At 49.5% G+C, this 19,168-nt stretch overlaps 6 protein-coding genes across 6 annotated transcripts; 4 read left to right on the top strand and 2 right to left on the bottom strand.

Annotated features, from left to right (window-relative positions):
* Nucleotides 1-13: 13 nt before the first annotated feature.
* Nucleotides 14-952, top strand: K452DRAFT_233582 (uncharacterized protein; the record flags this gene model as incomplete). Its single annotated transcript, XM_033537316.1, has 1 exon — nucleotides 14-952. One exon carries the CDS (start codon nucleotides 14-16, stop codon nucleotides 950-952), a length of 939 nt encoding a protein of 312 aa, XP_033394605.1.
* Nucleotides 953-1,393: 441 nt separating this feature from the next.
* Nucleotides 1,394-3,419, bottom strand: K452DRAFT_233513 (uncharacterized protein; the record flags this gene model as incomplete). The annotated part of the gene is made up of 6 exons (XM_033537310.1): nucleotides 1,394-1,582; nucleotides 1,638-2,017; nucleotides 2,083-2,677; nucleotides 2,825-2,913; nucleotides 2,967-3,038; nucleotides 3,146-3,419. The coding sequence occupies 6 exons, from the start codon at nucleotides 3,417-3,419 to the stop codon at nucleotides 1,394-1,396; spliced, it is 1,599 nt and encodes a 532-aa protein (XP_033394604.1).
* A 246-nt stretch (nucleotides 3,420-3,665) lies between these two features.
* On the top strand, nucleotides 3,666-5,292 carry K452DRAFT_255830 (uncharacterized protein; the record flags this gene model as incomplete). Its single annotated transcript, XM_033538373.1, has 5 exons — nucleotides 3,666-3,722; nucleotides 3,791-3,893; nucleotides 3,962-4,902; nucleotides 4,974-5,105; nucleotides 5,161-5,292. Coding segments are annotated over 5 exons (1,365 nt in total), but the record flags the coding sequence as incomplete, so codon positions are not given.
* A 181-nt stretch (nucleotides 5,293-5,473) lies between these two features.
* On the bottom strand, nucleotides 5,474-7,397 carry K452DRAFT_328628 (uncharacterized protein; the record flags this gene model as incomplete). Its single annotated transcript, XM_033544998.1, has 4 exons — nucleotides 5,474-5,820; nucleotides 5,888-6,145; nucleotides 6,219-7,104; nucleotides 7,161-7,397. 4 exons carry the CDS (start codon nucleotides 7,395-7,397, stop codon nucleotides 5,474-5,476), a joined length of 1,728 nt encoding a protein of 575 aa, XP_033394602.1.
* A 1,312-nt stretch (nucleotides 7,398-8,709) lies between these two features.
* K452DRAFT_233705 (uncharacterized protein) lies at nucleotides 8,710-9,145 on the top strand (the record flags this gene model as incomplete). Its single annotated transcript, XM_033537324.1, has 2 exons — nucleotides 8,710-8,902; nucleotides 8,952-9,145. Coding segments are annotated over 2 exons (387 nt in total), but the record flags the coding sequence as incomplete, so codon positions are not given.
* A 1,413-nt stretch (nucleotides 9,146-10,558) lies between these two features.
* Nucleotides 10,559-19,156, top strand: K452DRAFT_276732 (uncharacterized protein; the record flags this gene model as incomplete). The annotated part of the gene is made up of 17 exons (XM_033539291.1): nucleotides 10,559-11,241; nucleotides 11,309-11,757; nucleotides 11,907-11,971; nucleotides 12,031-12,045; nucleotides 12,148-12,259; nucleotides 12,310-12,422; nucleotides 12,657-12,927; nucleotides 12,981-13,430; nucleotides 13,481-15,639; nucleotides 15,689-15,785; nucleotides 15,838-15,863; nucleotides 15,925-16,788; nucleotides 16,842-17,132; nucleotides 17,189-17,263; nucleotides 17,318-17,658; nucleotides 17,721-18,198; nucleotides 18,254-19,156. The coding sequence occupies 17 exons, from the start codon at nucleotides 10,559-10,561 to the stop codon at nucleotides 19,154-19,156; spliced, it is 7,392 nt and encodes a 2,463-aa protein (XP_033394600.1).
* Between the last annotated feature and the right edge of the window lie 12 nt (nucleotides 19,157-19,168).

Below are 19,168 nucleotides of genomic sequence, written 5' to 3'. Positions count from 1 at the left end.
ACAATCACCCATCATGAGTACCGACAACGCCAGGAAAGCCGTTCTCATCACCGGTGCCACCGGCAAACAGGGCGGTGCAGTCATCGACGCCCTGCTCGCCAACCACCCCAAGCTTTTCACCATCCTCGCCGTGACGCGCAACCCGACGTCAGCGAGCGCGGCGCGGCTAGCCGCTAAATCGGCCGCCATCACGCTGGTCCAAGGCGACCTAGACGACGTGCCGGCACTCTTCTCAGCCGCGGCCGCCGCCAGCATCGAGCCCATCTGGGGCGTCTACTCGGTTCAGGTGTCGCACGGCAAGGGAGTGACGTCCGAAGGCGAGATCGCGCAGGGCAAGGCGCTCATCGACGAGGCGCTCAAGGCCGGCGTGTCGTACTTTGTGTACAGCAGTGTGGAGCGGGGCGGCGAGGAGCGCAGCTGGGACAACGAGACGCCCATCCCGCACTTCCAGACCAAGCTGCATATCGAGCGGCACCTGGTGGAGGCGACCAAGGGCAGCGCCATGAGCTGGACAATACTGCGGCCCGTCGCCTTCATGGACAACCTAGCGCCGGGCTTCCCCAGCAAGGTCTTCCTCACGGCGCTGCGCGACACACTGGGCCCCAACAAGTCGATGCAGTGGGTCGCGACGGCCGACATAGGGTATTTTGCAGCGGAAGCGCTAGCGCGACCCGAGGAGTACAAGGGCAAGGCGGTGGGGCTGGCGGGTGACGAGCTGACATTTGGGCAGCTGAGCGATGCGTTTGAGCGCGCGACGGGGTACGCTGCTGGGACGACGTTTTCGTTCTTAGGCAGCACGCTCATGTACATGGTTGCGGAGATGGGGACGATGGTGCGCTGGTTTGGTGATGAGGGGTACAGCGCGGATATTGGGGCGTGTAGGGAGAAGCATCCCAAGATGATGGACTTTGAGACGTGGCTGAGAGAGAAGAGCGGGTGGGCTGCTAAGTAGGGTAGTAATAGCACCTAGTGCTAGACGAAGGAAAGGCCGGTAGGAGTAGTTCGGAGTTAATTAAATTGTTCTATATTTATTCTCGCCGATATAAAGAGGTTTGTCTATTCTATGTCTCTTAGAATTCTTATAATAATAAGGTAGCGAATAACTAAATAATTAGAATGACTTTTAACTAAACCTAAGTAAAAAGAAGAAATAGAAAAATAGGAGGAAAAAAAAAAAAAAAATCTAGTCAAGCTATTAGAAAGAATAAATAAGGAATACGTATCTATATTGGAATCTTAATATAAGCACGTAAGAGCTTGTGTTCTAGCAAGACAACTTTTATTGGTTAAAGAAATCTCCGATCCGCGATCTAACAGAACTAGTGGCTAGTGGGCCGGCTCGCTTTCAGCAAACGGACGACCCTAATCTTTCACTAGTAGGCCTCTACCACCCTCATGCAGCATGCAGCCTAACCTTGACGCCGTTCGCAATACAGTTGATCAACGTCAAATTGTGCCCCACAACCGCGTCTTTCTCCAAACTCTCCATCTTATCGAACCGTTGCAACAACCGTACTGTCACATAACTCGCTTCGGTCAGCGCAAATTGCTGGCCGACACAAATTCTCGGACCTCCGTTGAACTGTTTCGCTGTCAGCAAGGAGGAAGGGAAAAAAGGAAAGAAGGAAGAAACTTACCGGCAAATATTCCCACCCAACTTTCCTTCCCTCCCACCGTTCCGGTTTAAACTCGTCCGCGTCGGGACCCCAGATATCCTTCCGTCGATGCATAACGTGGACAGAAAAATCGCATGACGAACCCTTCGGGATAAAGATCGGCGAGTTTCCATCTTTACCTCCGCCGCGGGGAAGTGTCGTGTCTTTGTTTGCATAGCGTGCGTTTATGGGCACGACGGGGTAGATCCGCAATGATTCGTCATTGACGTATCGGAGATACTTGCAACCCTTGAGTTTTGAGAAAGTGATCTCTTTGGGCTGGTCGTAGGTGCCGAAGTCGGTGAGGATAATGTCACGTAGCTTCTTATAGCGTGCTGGGTCGCGGGAAAGGTTATGGAAGACTGAGGCAAGTTAATACGAGAGAGCTGGGAGGGAGTTAGAAGATAAGGGACAGGGAGATGCGTACCCCAGCCGAGATGCGAGGCAGTTGTATCGCGACCAGCGAGCAAGAGGTGTAGCAGTTCATGGCGTAGCTCAGTCGGGTTTTGAGTTTCAGCAGCCAGGCCCTCGAGGAAGATGTACTGCTCCTTGGTACCATTACCCTTTTCGAGCTCCTTCTTACGCAGATCCTTCGACAAGGCGAGCCTCACGAAGTGATCAACAAACTCATGAACAATCTTGCATGAATCGCGGAATGCTAATGAGTCATAAAGCCAGGGGGAATCCATGAAACGAGTCCGCGCCGCAAGAACCGTTTGACCGGATTCAAAGGCCTTTACGAACTTCATCATCCTCTCAGCGTTGAAAGACCCCGGGCTACCTATCTTGGCACTTTGCTCCTCAGGGAGGAGCCTGAGCTGGCTGTTGACAGATTCGCCGAAGAGGAATTCTGTGGCTGAGTCAATCGTAAGACGGAAGAAATAGGGTAAAAGGTCAATCTGCTCAATCCAGCCATCCGCTCCTATCTTGGGTTCCAACAGCCTCATCATGTTCTGGACATGTGTTTCTTCCAAGTTTAGATCGCTGACCTGGTCTCTCGTGAACTGGGGACGTATAATAGCCTGCTCGCCGTCTCGGCATCAGAATGACATCCAAGAAAAAAGTTGAAGCTGTGCATGCGGCATGCCTCCCAAGTATCCCAGCCTTTGAGACAGAAGTTGAGACTAAAGACATATAGACTCAAAAAGAAGGGATTGGGATAAACATACCCGAGAGTGCTTCCAATGGGCTCCATCTGCCGTGAAGATGCCATTACCCAGCATCGGGAGGAAGGTCAGACGCCTTGTTGGTCCCACATCTCAGATCTGTAAGTGTCTGGCCGAAGAGGAAGGTGTGGCGGATGATGCTTACCAAAGTCAGAGAACTGATTTGCGAGAATAGCTTGGATGTTTTTAGGGTCTGCAGTACGAATGTTTACCGCTCCTTTTCAAAATCAGAGTCAGTGACTTGGTACACAATAAGGGAGTTTACCCATGTTTGAAGATTTGAAGCGGCAAAGGAGAGGTACCGAAACGGTTAAGAGCACTTACCAAGAACCTGATACCTATAAGTATTCGTACCCAGGTCCTCGAAACGCTTAATCAAATCTTCAGGGAAATGGTGCGCTCTATCCGCGGCAAGTGCGCGCAGTAAACTGTCGATGCCGAGTGGCCAGCGATTGTTTTCAAACGGAGGCTCTTCACACTTGAGTTTCAGTGCCTTGGCTGCATTGCGACGAGAGATAAGGAAATTAGCGATAATAGCGTAAACGATATAAGATGCGGCGGCCCAAAGGAGAACTGTGATGGCAGTAGGCACTTGCATCTTGATGTTGATGTGAGCAGAAAGGTGGGGTTTCACAGGCGGCGAAGAATGAGAGATTAGGATTAAATTTAAGACTCCTGCTGCAGGAATATAAGTGAAGTCGTACGATCCGCATATGCGGGGGCCTGCTTGTTGGTGACGGGATGGGGTTAATCCGATGCATGAAATCGGGTCCAATTCAGGTCCCAATTTCAAACGCTACTTTGCCCCTTCACTTTGTTTCCTTTGCACAACAACATCCGCACAATGGCGTATCCGGAGAATGTCGGCATTAAGGCTATGGAAATCTACGTTCCGGCACAGGTACAGTCGTTCAGTTCATATCGCAATCAGCTTCGGCGAGTGTCAGCGACCCGAGCTGACTAGAAAAGTGCCTGGACCAATCTCTCTTTGAGAAACACCAAGGAGTTTCCCCCGGCAAGTACACCATTGGACTGGGCCTTCGGTACATGAACTATTGCACCGATAGAGAAGGTAAGTTTCAAGTGTTTGCATTTGCCAGACAAACTCAATTTCAGTCACGTTTAACTGATCCCGTGCAGATGTCTGCTCTCTGGCCTTGACAGCTGTCTCTTCACTGCTCCGCAAGTTCAACATCGATCCCAACTCTATTGGACGTCTGGAGGTGGGCACCGAGTCACTTATCGACAAAGCCAAGTCTGTCAAATCAGTTCTCACGACCCTGTTTGAGCCATTCGGCAACACAAGTCTAGAAGGTGTTGACACAGTCCATGCTTGCTATGGCGGTACCAACGCTTTGTTCAATGCTGTCAATTGGGTAGAGTCTCGTTCATGGGACGGCAGAGATGCTATTGTCGTTACATCGGACATAGCTCTCTACAAAGAGGCTTCCTCGCGCCCAACAGGTGGTGCTGGTTGCATCGCCATGCTTGTCGGCCCGAACGCGCTGCTTTCCCTAGAACCAAGCTTGCGAGGTGTCTACATGACCCACACATACGACTTTTACAAACCTGACCCTAAAGTCGAGTTCCCCATCGTCAATGGCCATGAATCCATCTCCTGCTACCTCAGCGCCCTGGATGAATGCCACAAGGACCTACTCCGTCGTGTTGAGGCCGCCAAGAGCACGCCCAGTCTTGATGGACCAATGAGTGCGTCGAAGAATGTCCTTGACCTTTTTGACTACATGGCGTTTCATACCCCAAACTGCAAACTGGTCAGCAAGTCGTACGGCCGACTCAAGTACAATGATTGTCTGAAGTCTACCGACGGCTCTGATTGGGAAGGGATCCCTGACGAGCTCCGCAAGCTAGGCTATGAAGAGTCCTTGAAAGACAAAGCACTGGAGAAAGCTCTCGTGGCCCTAACCAAGGCTCAGTTCAAGAAGCGGGTCGAGCCATGTATCACCGCACCAGCCTTATGTGGAAACATGTACACCAGCAGTCTCTACTGTTCCCTCATCAGCTTAATCAGCAATATTGATCTTACAGCTGGAGAAGGAAAAACAATCGGCATGTTTAGCGTAAGTGGTTGACTAATTTTCTTTTTAAAATCGCTCCTAGAATGTTGTATTGATTAAAACAAAAACGTTAGTACGGAAGCGGCGCTGCTAGTACCCTCTTCACCCTGAAGGTTACTGGTGATCTCACAAAGATGGTTGAGAAAGTCGATTTGATGAATCGGCTGAAGCAGCGACACATCTCGACTCCTGAGGAGTATGAAGAGGTCAGTTTCAAGGATCTACTCTACTTACGACTTTATACTAATAAGGTTGCGGAAGGCCTGCGTTCTTCGAATGAAAGCCTACGGAAGGAAGAGTTACAATCCTGTTGGTGATGTAGCCTCCCTGGCACCTGGGACATACTACTTGGAGAACATCGATGACATGTACCGGAGGACCTATGCCATTAAACATTAACGAATGATAGCCTCTAGGTATCATTTGGATCAGGCTGGAATTTCAATCAATGCTTGAAAAAGGCATATCTAGAGAGTAGATGAGTGTTTGGAACATACTTCTATAGATACGTGTCCATTGCAAGTGCCTAATCGGTTTTTGATCCAGTTTGCCAAGTTATTCTTAGTGTAAAATGTTAAGCATCAGCTGGTAATTCCGAAACTGACTTTTTTGCTTCAAGCCTCTTCTTCACATCCTCTGGCCGCAAACTCTTCCACTCAGCGAAGAAGGAAGCCAAAAGACCAACACCGACAAGGACGATGGACCAGACCCAAGCAGCACGAAGTCCATCCATGTATGCGTTTACAACGATGTTGAGGTCGTCGGGGTTAGGGAAGTATTCGCGCAAGCTGGAGGAACCTGCCTCCAAGACATTCGCGGCGGTGATGTTGGGATTATTGGCTGGAAGTGACGAGATTATAACATTGTCCATGATGTTCGTCGCGACAGACACACCGATAGTGGCACCAATGAATTGGAAAACTATTGCCCCATTGAAAAGCTATTGTGAGTAAGAGAATAAAAGGCTGGACGTGCGAAGAAAACTTACAGAGGGCTATGGATACGGTAACGGACATATCGAGTTGTGAAGAAATTGCTTGCGCTATAATGATGGGGATTTGGATGGTCAACCCGGTGCCAATACTCACTACAACTTGGTAGCCGATGTAATGGGCGGCTGTGGAGTGGAGATCCAGGGTGTATATCAAGCCTGCGCCGACCACAGAAAAGATGCTTCCAATCCAGAAGAATGGCTGCCAGTAACCAATTTTACCCACAAGGACAGAGCCTACGAAACTGAAGAGCGCTGTTCCAAAAAGTGATTAGTATACTGGCGCGAAAAAGTTGATGGACATCCGGAGGTAAGAAATCCAACTTACAGCCCGCGAGCACCGTGGGTAGCGTTCGAATTCCAGACTCTGATGGGGAGACCCCTTGTACAGCCTGGAAATAAATTGGCAAGTTGTAGTTCCGCGCAAAACTGGACGAGTGAACGCAAAAGCCGAAGACGCAGAAGGCTGCGACTGTTCTACGCTTCACTATGCGAAAGACCACCATCGATCGCTCACCCTGCTTCCACTCCAACGCAACTAGGGTGATAATGATTAGAACAAACCCAACAAGTAATCCTATAGGCACACTGTTGCTCCAGGGCCTCGTCACCCCGCCCATTTCCAAAGCCAACAAAAGGCAGGTCAGGGCAGCAAGCAAGAAGATCACGCCCCCTACATCGAAATGCAAAGAAACTTCCTTCCAATTCGCATGCGCGAGGCGAGAATGTGCTGGTGTCTTGAACAGGAGCAGTATAATGACCATGGTAGCGCCTCCAATCGGTAAGTTCACCCAGAAGCACCATCTCCAAGAGAGATCTTGGGTGAAGACTCCACCAAGGACGGGGCCGAGGACTGAAGAGCAACTCCACGCTGTACCGAAGAGGCCAATGGTCTGAGCCATGTGCTTGGGTCGCGTAATAAATGCCGCGATGATGTAGCAGCCGCCAGTAACGCCGGCGCCACCAGCACCTTGGACGGCACGACCGATAATAACAGCGAGACTGCTAGGTGCGAGGGCCACGACCAGGCTTCCTATCTCAAAGATGACAATGCAGGCAAGGAAGACGATTTTGAGAGGGAAGTACTTGTAGGCTTTCCCCCAGGATGCTTGGAAGGCGGCTAGAGTCATGAAAAAGGCAGACCCATACCAGCCGACCTGGTCGACGCTGTGGAACTCGGCTGTAATGGTGGGAATCGCTGTGGCCACAATTGCCTACTTGCTTTCTTAGAATCACAATTAACTGCAAATTCGAATTGGGCAATACTTGCCATGTCCAAAGCGACAAGAAACATAGCGAGGAGCAAAGCAATGTTAAGCACAATAGACAGAAACCTCCCCGGATATGTGAGCTCGTTTGTTGGAGAACTTGCAGCCGCCGGTGCTCCAGAAGCTGGTTCGTTCTCCTTGGCTCCACCTTTGCTAGGCTTTGATCGAGCAGTATCTCTCACTTCGTGGTCGATCGACTTGTCAGTCAGAGGATCTGTGGCGGTCTTCGTTTCTGGCATAGTAAATGGACTCTAAAAACTTAGCTTTCAAATTTGAATGAATCAGTATGGTTTGAAAAGAAGCTGCGGTATTAAGGTAGGAAGAGACCGACCTTTAACTCTGCCTTTTTTCGCGTAGTTAGGATGTGCGAAACGCCGGACCGCAGCTCGAAGCACTGTCCTATTTTGTCGTAATGACTGTGTTGTCTTGGATGGTTTAAATGATTGTGACGTCGGAACGGAATGACCCGTGTCTGATTGGGTAAATTAGACGGATTTAAGCAGAGGTTGATGTGCTTACTGCTTAGTGCCTTTGTTGAAATTTCGGGGATCGATATTCCGCACCGAATATGGACTTTAAAGCCGCTCCGATGCACCTATTCCCGCCCCCACACGGCACGTCGCGAAGAACGAATCTTTTATCGAGGTCTCCCCTAGCACATGTTCCGGTGGCGCACTGCGGTGAGCCCACACCTAGCCTTTTTGGAAACAGTCAGCCGTAGGAGCTTGCTACCAAAACAATAATACTGTCTCACGAAATTTCTCGCGCCTACACGTATTAGTCCATCTTAGTGCTATTAAACCTATTGTAGAGAAGACTTCCTATCCCCACTCCATTTTAGCCATTCTGCGGAGATTTAGTAAGAACTAAAAGCGTGGTAGGGATATAAAGCTAGGTGTAGTAATGACTAAGTACTATACTAATAGGGAACGGCTCCGGCCGTGGTCTAGGCCTGGTTGTTGGTTCACAACAATTTTGGGGTTAATGGCCGATGATTTTCAGTCCACTTATGCCGGACAACACGAACTACGGTATAAAGCACCGTGGCTAGGCTCCAGCCCTGGAGACAATAGTCGAATAAAGAATGACGGAAAAATCCACATACTACGCCACCATACGGGTATCTACAATATCTTATAAGCCTCCAATCATCCGTTAAGGCCAAACAGCCATTACAACTCACTTCGCTTTCGTCACCTTTATGCTGTCAGTTTTCTGCTTCTTGGCCTGACATAATTTTTCTCCTCCTCATGAACAAAACGCCTATTTATTTTTGCTTACTCTGTGGATATATATGCGAGTGTTACGAAAGCCTGCTTATCTCTAAGCTGTTTTGGAGCCAGAACTCTTTGTCGTCATAAAGATCATATTTCTGTAGATCAATCGGCGAGACCACTGCAATGTCCCGAAACCCGCGGCGTTGGACCCCCCAAGAAGATCGTATATTGCTTGAGAAGGGTAAGCAGTTGCGTAAGTCTTCGACTCGAATTCAAAGACACCGCTGCCTCTAACTATTCATCTCAAGTCGCGGAAGGCACTGATACAGCCATTAGCTGGAGCAGTGTATCGAATGCTATCCCTAATCGCAACAACAAGGACTGCCGCAAGCGTTGGTGCAAGCTGACAGGGGCCAAGAAGGGCCTGTGGTCCTTAAACGAGGATAGAAGGCTCATGGAGGGCGTGCAGAAGCACGGAAAACAGTGGACCCTGGTTGCGAAGACCGTAGAAACCAGGAATTCGGACCGTAGGTGGTACAAAGCGACCTCTGAAAATCATGACTAAAGTGCAACCAGAGTGCGCAAAGCGGTGGCAACACTGCTTGGATCCGTCGTTGGACCACAGTGTATGGACAAACGAGAAGGATGCCCAGTTGCTTGCTTCTGTAGAGCACTACGGCACTAACTGGAAGGACATCAAAAGATTCGTTTTTCCGATGCGTTCGACTACAAACTTGAAGAACCGGTACGTCACACAAAACTTGATTTGAGAAGTAATCTCCTTGCTGCCGCTAACTCAATCCATCGTTAATAGGCATATCGCCCTTCTCCGACAGAACAATAAAAGACCCAGCGCCTGCTCCGAAGCCGAAGTACTCGAGCCAGACATGGAATGGTTGTCAATCGAACAAGAAATGTCTGGTAACACAATGATCGATGGGAGCGATGACGGCGATTATCTTGAAAGCGATCACGATGAGAGTTTACTCACCTCAACTTCGGCGTCTCCTTTCCAGAACGACCTTACCCTGGATTGCAATCTGTCTGGACCTTTGGTACGACACACGACATCGACATCGACAAACTCGGGCTCTTGTCAATTTCCTTTGGACTTCGAAAATTTCTCACATCAAGACCTCGTTCAAACAGGAACTCCAAACTATGCACCCTTCGAAAGCTTTCTTGAAACGAACTCAAGTTGTACCCTCGATACTGAGTCTGCACTTTGGGAGGATATCAACAATTGCGAGACTTACATACCGGGGTTATCCAAGCACACAACGCCGTCGCGTTCTCCTCAGCAGGCAATTCTCAACAATTCGAAAATCCCCAGCGAAGCCTCGCTTCAAGAACCAAACCAGCCGCAGCGTTTGGCGAGCAATGTATCATCAAACGTGCCACAGATGGTTCTCACCATCGAAAATCCCGAACCACAAACAATGACGAACATACTTGAAGTCTTGACCAAGACAAAGAGCAAAGTGACCATATCTATAAATACTTAAGTAGAAACTGGATTGCCTCGCCGTCTTAGTTCCCCTCTCGGTATAGGATGCAGAATACAAGCAGACTAAACTCTCTCGAATCTTGTAATTACCGTACGTGCAATTAATTGATTTGTGTTGACTAAAGTATCAACTTCTAATAGATCGAGGATTAAGCTGTGCCTTGAAGCTAAGAGTCAATGCAAAACTATGCCGGGACTCAAGAATAACCATGCAGTGCTACCTCTATTCTTTGGATTCCAGTACGCATTCCTTTACATCCAGGTTAATCTCACAGGCAAGGATCCGACTGGCAGGATCGATCCTGGTTAGATTTTCTGGACCCGGTTGAACATTGTGGGCCCGATTGACTGCTGTGGGACCGATTGACTGATGGGGCCGATTAACCGTTAATCGGTGTTGACAAGGAAGGTGAAAGTTCGATAAGCTGATGAAAGTCGGACCTGCGTTCAACACGTGCAAAGTAGACATATTTCATCACCCTTGTTGCTATTTGGTTCAATTCCATAGTATATAGGATACTCAAGCACCCCCCCTCAAACATATACTTATTAGATGAAGACTTTGAGCTTCTTCCTTGGTTGGTGTTCATTCAACTGATACGCCATTTTTGATTTTGAGAGCAGTTTTTGGCTTTTCAGTCATTCTTCCAAAGCGTCAACCATACCTAAAATCGACATGAGTCCGATTGCTGTCCAGAATGGAGGCCCTCTTCATGTAGAGGACAACATCGTGCCTGTTAAAAAGGCCGAGGAGGTTATCCCGGAAAAAGAACAGAAAACAAGCGATGTCAATGGTACGTCACACGCTTCCAATGGAACCAATGGCTCCTCCCAGAAAACATCCAATGGAGCTCATGTTCAAGACGACGTCCCTATTGCCATTGTGGGCATGGGGATGAGGCTTCCGGGAGGTATTGGCACTGAGGAAGACCTTTGGGATACCTTGATCAACAAGAAGGATCAGAGGAAACGTGTTCCAGCAGACCGATGGAACGTCGATGCGTTCTATAGCAAGTCAAACAAACGTGGATCAGTCAAGACCGAATATGGATACTTCCTGGACGACAATGATCTTCGTCAATTCGATACATCCTTCTTCTCAATTACTCGAAACGAGCTCGAGAAGCTGGACCCTCAGCATCGCCTCCTCCTGGAAGTTACCAGAGAGTGTCTGGAGAATGCTGGTGAGCTCGACTGGCGTGGCAAAGACATTGGTTGCTATATTGGAGTGTTTGGAGAAGACTGGCTCGATCTGCATGCGAAGGACACACAAGATTTTGGCGTTTACAGGATCACGGGTGCTGGGGATTTCGTGTTGGCCAATCGTGTCTCCTACGAGTATGATTTCAAAGGCCCCAGGTAAGCTATAATACCTCCATCCAATACTCCGCTACGAGAAAATAACAATGCTAATACATCCCAATAGCATTACCGTCAAGACCGCCTGCTCATCAGCGCTTATATGCTTGAACATGGCCTGTGAAGCCATAAGATCGGGCGAGATCACGTCTGCAATTGTCGGCGGAGCAAACCTGCTCATGTCACCAACCATGACTATTGCCATGAGTGAGCAGGGAGTGTTATCAGCGGATGGATCTTGCAAAACATTCGATGCTACTGCTGATGGATACGCAAGAGCCGAAGCTATCAATGCCTTGTACGTGAAGCGGCTTGATGAGGCTATCCGCGATGGCAACCCAATTCGAGCTATTGTTCGCTCGACAGGGACCAATTGCGATGGGAAAACTCCAGGTCTTTCTCATCCTAGTCCAGAAAGCCATGAGGCCCTCATCCGCCGAACTTACGAATCGGCTGGAATCCACGATTTTTGCCAGACTGCTTTTGTGGAATGCCACGGAACTGGAACAGCTACAGGTACGCTTCTCACTTTTATCACTTCCTACTTTTAAAAAGCAAACATTTCCTTCAACTTTTTAATTATCGCTTTTTATTGAACCAGAATGGTCTTCCCTTAACGCCAGACTATACAAAGTTGAGTGATCGCTAACCTCTGGTGGCGGTAGGCGATCCTCTAGAGACGACTGCAATTGGAAATGTCTTCGGAGAAAAGGGAGTGTACATCACATCGGTAAGAATTAGACTATGATAGTACCAAGTTCGTGGCAACTAACATTTGGATTTTTACAGGCTAAACCGAACATGGTACGAAATTTCCTCTATTTTCTTGACTACACTACCCACGACATACTTTCCCACTATGCTAGGGGAGCGCCGACGAAAAGCAACTAATCTAGTTATAAACAGGGGCACTCTGAGGGTGCATCAGGCATTACATCCTGCATCAAAGCTGTTCTCGCCCTCGAGAAGAAGACTATTCCGCCAAACATTAAATTCAACAACCCGAATCCCCAAAGTAGTTCCCCTTAGTCTTTAGCTATAAGAAAAAGGCAGCTGATTTTTAAACAGTCCCATTCAAACAAGCGAAGCTTCAAGTCCCTACTGATGCAACTCCATGGCCGGTAGATCGGCACGAAAGAGTAAGCATTAATGCTTTCGGGATTGGAGGGGCAAACGCCCATGTAAGTATTTTTCACGTCTTTAGTTTTCCAAGTCCGCTAGTTTTACTGACCCTTATCCAGGCCGTTATCGATTCCGCAGAATCATTTGGTATCAAATCAACGGTGGCAGCCGGCTCTTCAACAGAACCGTTGCGGCAGAACCTCGTTGTCTTCTCTGCCAACCACGTGGGCTCTGTCCGCGAAGGGACAAGCAATCTTCAACGGTATCTCGAAAAGCACCCAGAATCTCTAAAGGATTTGGCGTATACCATGGGCATACGTCGTGAGCGTCTCCCGTACCGATCTTTCGCCGTTGGTGATGGTGTTGCACCTCTGGAATTTTCTGCACCCAGCAGAACGCCGTCCACAACCCCTGCAGTTACCTTTGTCTTTACCGGCCAAGGAGCTCAGTGGGCAACTATGGGTGTAAAGCTCCTGATCGACTTCCCATCTGTTCGTAAGGACTTTCAATACTTGGATGGCGTTCTTTCAAAGCTACCATATCCGCCACACTGGACTATAGCCCGTGAGTAGTCCTGTCTACTCTTTGCATACTGAAACTGTTAACATCATTTCTAGGTGAACTTCTGAAATCAAAGACGGAAAGCAGGCTCGATCAAGCCGAGTTTTCTCAGCCGCTCTGCACAGCAGTGCAGATAGCAATTGTTAACCTTCTACGAACATGGAACATCTCTCCGTCACAAGTCATCGGTCACTCTAGCGGAGAGCTTGCGGCAGCCTATGCCAGTGGTGCAATCACATCAGGAGAAGCCATCATTGCGGCCTACTTCCGTGGACTTGTTACGAAGCAGCAAGGTCGTATTGGTGCTATGGCCGCCGTAGGAATCAGTCGAGAGGGTGTGGCCGGCTTCCTAACGGATGGTGTAACGATCGCATGTGAGAACAGCCCAGAGAGCACAACAATTTCTGGAGACGGCAATCAAATCGACATTGTGATCCAAAAGATCAAGGCGAGCCATCCGGACATCTTCGCTCGCCGGCTTCGGGTCGATATGGCCTACCATTCCCGTGAGTGAAGCCTCCCTGATCAATAGTCTCAGGCACTAACTAGGCGGTAGACCACATGACAGAGGTTGCAGAACAATACCAAAAGCTGCTTGAGCCACATGTCTCCAGTTCTCGTCCAGAGGTTCCGTTCTTCTCAACTGTGCTGAACAAAGTAATCAGCGAGAAGGGTGCCTTGAATGCATCGTACTGGCGCAAGAATCTAGAATCCCCGGTACTTTTTGCAACCACCATGGAAAAACTGCTAAAGCAAGAGACTTCTAGCAACCTGTTCCTCGAGATTGGGCCACACTCTGCTCTAGCCGGGCCACTGCGACAGATTTTCAAGAAGCACCAACCTGACGCGCTCTACGTTCCAACGATGGTTAGGGGCCAGGATGACACAACGAGCCTACTCACTGTCGCAGGAAATCTATTCGTGAAGGGACTCCCCGTCGACCTCAATTCCGTCAATCCTGGTGGATCTATACTCACAAATCTCCCGACATATCCGTGGCATCACGATGAAAGTTTCTGGGACGAAGGTCGACTTTCCCGAGAATGGAGGACGCGCAAGTTCCCCCGACATGACCTCCTTGGTTGCCAAGTTTTCGAAGGCAGCACACTGGAACCTACTTGGAGAAACATGCTTTGTCTGGAAGATGCCTCGTGGATTCGTGACCATGTAATCAACCAGGACATTGTTTTCCCTGGAGCAGCGTATATTGCCATGGCCGGAGAGGCTATCCGACAGGTCACAGGGACGGAAGACTTTACCATTCGGAACATGTCAGTCAAGGCAGCTATGATCCTGCACGAGCAAACAACAACAGAGATCCTATTCTCTCTTCGCCCCCATCGCTTGACCACAAGCTTAGACTCTGCTTGGTATGAGTTTGTCGTTTCCTCTCACAACGGCACCTCCTGGACGAAGCACTGTACTGGTCAAGTAAGAGCAGGAAAGTCAGACTCAGAATTGATTTCAGAACCTCCGAAAGTTACCGACCTCCCGCGAAAGGTGTCAAGTACACGCTGGTATCAGACAATGTCGAAAGTGGGTATCAACTACGGGCCAAAATTCCAAGGCATGGAAGATATATCCACGCACCCTGTCGAAAACTTCGCGGTAGCAAAGGTTACAAACACCGTCAATCCGAATGATTCAGTGTACCAGCTTCACCCGACAACGACAGACTTCGCCATACAACTTTTCAGCGTGGCGGCATGGAAGGGCCAGTCTCGCGATTTCGTACAAATGCCTCTACCCGCGTACTTTGGAGAGATCTACATGAAGCGCCCAAAGACAGATCTGAAACTACAGCTATCCTCAAGTGTCACTGTCACGGCTAGAGGGGCCGTCCATGGAAATGGTTTTGCTACCGTTGGCAATGAGGTCGTGTTGGAACTTCGAAACCTTCACCTCGCACCGGCTGCTGACGATGCCGCTGGTGTGGATGCAGATCCACATGCGGGTGTACGCCTCCAGTGGAAACCTGACATCGCTTTCTTGGATTCGAAAGACCTGTTGCGAACAAGGAAGAGCATCAAATACTGCTATCCTGCGGTACAGAAGCTTTTGCTGTTGTGCAGTATCGAGTGTACGCGGCGCTTGGCAGACTTGCCTCCTTCCGCATTGCCACATCTGGAAAAGTTCAAGAAGTGGCTTTCTACTCATGTGCAACAAGCCAAGGCCCATGGCTATGAAGCGGTAGATGATGCGAGTTCACTTTTCACTCTTTCTTCAACTGAGAGGCTCTCACTGATCGAAGCAACGGCTAAAGAGGTTGAGGCTTCAGACGCGGCGGCTGTTGGCAATGCTATACTTTGCATCTTCGAAAATTCCGAAGCCATCTTCAAGGGCGAAGCAGAAGCTTTAGATTTGCTGATGGAGGGTGAAAAACTGAGGAAGATATATGATTTAGTAGTGGAGTTCTGGGACTTCAACGACTTCCTCGGTCTTCTGAGCCACAACAAACCAAACCTTCGAATACTCGAGATTGGAGCTGGAACCGGGGCAACAACGGCCCTAATCCTCGATGGCCTCGTTTCTGCTTTCGGAGAGCGGATGTTCTATTCTTATACGTACACTGATATTTCCGCTGGCTTTTTCGTTAAAGCCAAGGAGAGGTTCAGGAATGTTCAAGGCATGGAGTACTCCGTTCTCGACATTGGCCAAGATCCAGCCGAGCAAGGCTATGAGCTTGGATCTTACGACCTCATCATTGCAACAAATGTGAGGAGCTTTTGCTGCGGATACGACACTTGAGGCTAATATGCTGCAGGTTCTCCACGCCACGCCAAGTCTTGGGGAAACATTGGTCAATGTTCGGAAGCTGCTTCAACCGAAAGGGAAGCTGCTGTTGCAGGAACTATGCTCAGGTAAGTAATCCTCAATGGATGGCAGCCTGAACTCAAAACCTAACATTTTCAGATGCCAAATGGTTCAACTTCATTGTGGTAAGTTTATGTTTGCTGTCATAAGATTGAGTAGGAAGAGTTTGTGTTGACAGCGCCCTAGGGTGTGCTTCCCGGCTGGTGGCTAGGTGAACCCGATGGCAGGCCTGAGGAGCCATACGTCAGTCCTCAGAGGTGGGACAAGGAACTGGCACAAGCAGGCTTTGCCGGTGCGGAGGCAGTCATCTATGACGAGGAGATGCCATACCACACAAACGCAACTATCATTGCTTCGCCTCTCGTCGAGCCGAAAGTCAACAGGAAGGTTTCAGTATTAACGACGGATCCAAACTGCCCTGCCGCGACCCGGCTCGTCAACAGCCTTACTAAGCATGGCTTCATGGTCGATTTCAGTTCATTGTCAGATACTCCCAAGGCCGACCAGGATATCATTTCAGTGCTGGACCTCGAAGGAAAAGCTTTCCTCACGGATGTGTCTGAACAGCAGTTTCGTTCGTTGCAAGGCTATCTCACGAGCTTGACTTCATCAGGCATGCTATGGCTGACAAGGCCGGCTCAAGTCGAGTCCTCGGATCCTCAATATGCACAAATACTAGGACTTGCGCGCTCAGTCCGAAACGAACTCTCGATAGATCTCGCGACATTGGAAATCGACGATATACAGGACGAGTCTACCTTTGACAGGATCCTTGATGTCCTCGGTAAATTTCAAAACCGCTCCAAGGACCAGGAGATTGACCCGGATTTCGAATACGCCATCGTAAAAGGCGTGATTAACATTCCCCGCTTCCATTGGATCTCAGTCTCGAACGAACTTTCTGCAGGCACTGACGCCGAAGCTCCAAAAACTTTGGAGATTGGGAAGCGTGGCTTACTGAAGACACTCCGGTGGGTTCAGAGACCAGAGATCAAATTAACTGGGGATGAGGTATCTGTAAAGGTGAAAGCTGCTGGTATGAACTTCAAGGTAATTCTACTCAGTGTCCTCAGCCATTTCGGAAACCCATGCTGACCAAAAAGGATATCCTCATATCTATGGGAGTCGTAGATGGTAATGTCGACGACGGCAATGGACTTGGCTGCGAATGCGCTGGCATCGTCACCGGAGTAGGCCCTGATGCTTCCTTCAAAGTGGGAGATCGAGTCGCGATCATCGGCGGCGACTCGTATTCTACAGTTCTCAAGACAAGCTCAGCGCTATGCGCTAAGATTCCCGACAACTTGAGCTTCGAGGATGCGGCTACAATGCCCTGTGTGTACACTACCGTGATCCACAGTCTCCTCGATCTGGCCAGGATTGAGAAAGACCAGGTAAAGCCCCACAAAAAAATCAAACATCATAGTTTCTTGACTTACAAACGACATAGACTGTTCTGATCCAATCTGCCTGCGGAGGTATCGGCATTGCAGCCATACACATCTGTAGCATGGTCGGCGCAAAGGTCAGAATAAAATCTTTATTCGAATAGAGGTGACTACTTTACTAACTAAGTCAGATATTCGCTACCGTCGGAACTGATGAGAAGGTCGAGTATTTGATGCGTACCTTCAGTATTCCCCGCAACCACATCTTCAACTCCCGGAACTCGTCTTTCCTGCCAGATGTCATGCGGGAGACCAACGGCACGGGAGTAGACGTCGTTCTCAACTCTCTTTCTGGAGACCTCCTCCATGCCTCTTGGAAGTGTGTTGCTGAGTTTGGTAAGATGGTTGAGATTGGAAAGCGAGATTTCATCGGGCAGGGCCAACTAGCCATGGAGGCCTTCGAAGCAAACAGGACATTCTACGGTGTCGATTTCGCACCGATCGCAGAGAAGCGCCCATTCGTGATTAAGAGGTAACCCAATCTCAGAGGAGCTGTCTTTTGTTTTCATCAGTGAACTGACTCTTTATCCACAGGTTGATGGAAAGAACCATGGAGTATTTCCGCCAAGGCGCCATTCAACCCATCAGACCCATCAAGTTCTTCGACGCCGCTCAGATCGAGGACGCCCTTCGGTACATGCAGAAAGGCCAGCACATGGGGAAGCTTGTCATAAAGTTCCCCACGGACAATTCTCAATTGTCCGCTTCACGCGGGAATAACCGGTTGTCCCTTCGACCAGATGTTTCGTACCTGCTGGTCGGTGGTCTAGGAGGGCTAGGCCGTTCGATATCCACATGGATGGCCGAACATGGCGCAAGACATTTCATCTATCTGTCGCGAAGTGGAGGCAAAGGAGCGGATCATGCTGCTTTTGTCGAAGAGATGAATGCAGCAGGATGCACAGTCCAGATCACAGCCGGCAGCGTCGCCAACCTGGCCGATGTTCAGAGCGTGATCAGACAGGCAGAGTATCCAATTTCTGGTGTCTTACAAATGTCTATGGTGTTGAGGGTACGTTTCCCACTACCATTATGATGTCTGCGCACAAGAACTAACCGGCTGCTAGGACGCATCATTCCCAAACATGACATACGAGGAGTGGCAGGACGCCAATTTGCCAAAGATACAAGGGACATGGAATCTACACGAAGCGTTTGCTTCGCAATCACTCGAATTCTTCGTGCTGTTTAGCTCCTTCTCGGGTCTTCTCGGACATTGGGGACAAGCCAATTACGCAGCCGCGAACACGTTCTTGGATGCATTCGCTCAATACCGCCACGGCAAAGGTCTCCCGGCATCCGTTCTTGATATTTCCATCATTGAAGATGTCGGCTGGGTGAGTCAGGAGCCCGCTCATCTGGAACAGCTGAAGGCAACGGCCGCATATTGTCTAAAAGAGCAAGACCTCCTCGATTCCTTGGAACTGGCCATTGCCAAGTCCGCGCCAAAGGCACGGGCGACCGAGTCTTCCATGGACGGATACATCAACGACAGCCAAATCGGACTCGGGTTGAGGATGACAATGCCCATCGCCGCAGATGCTAACCGCTGCATCTGGAAACGCGACATTCGAATGGGCCTATACCGAAACCTCGAGACCACAAGCGCTGGGGACCTAGGCAACAGTAATGAGGGCCTCAGGGAATTCCTGGTTACAGTAAACAGCAACCCCGGAACGCTGAACGAGCCATCTTCCGTCTTGTTCCTAGCACAGGAGATCGGTGCTACATTGTTCAGCTTCCTCATGCGACCTATCGAGGAGCTGGATCTCAAGCAGCCACTGTCGGCCGTCGGCATTGATTCGCTTGTGGCTATCGAGCTGAGGAACTGGAGCAGGCAGAGGCTTGGTGTGGAAATCAGCGTGCTGGAGATCCTCGGTGCTGCATCAATTGAGAAACTGGGGCAAGCGGCCGCGGAGGGATTGCTGGTGAGATTGGGTGGTGCCACGGCAAAGGGAGATGCGCAGTGATTTGTAAAGGTT

Source organism: Aplosporella prunicola (genome assembly GCF_010093885.1).
Source record: "Aplosporella prunicola CBS 121167 unplaced genomic scaffold K452scaffold_22, whole genome shotgun sequence".
Classification (NCBI taxonomy): domain Eukaryota; kingdom Fungi; phylum Ascomycota; class Dothideomycetes; order Botryosphaeriales; family Aplosporellaceae; genus Aplosporella; species Aplosporella prunicola.
The sequence above is the reverse complement of the archived record's forward strand: the minus strand, read 5'-3'. Positions and strand labels throughout refer to the sequence as shown.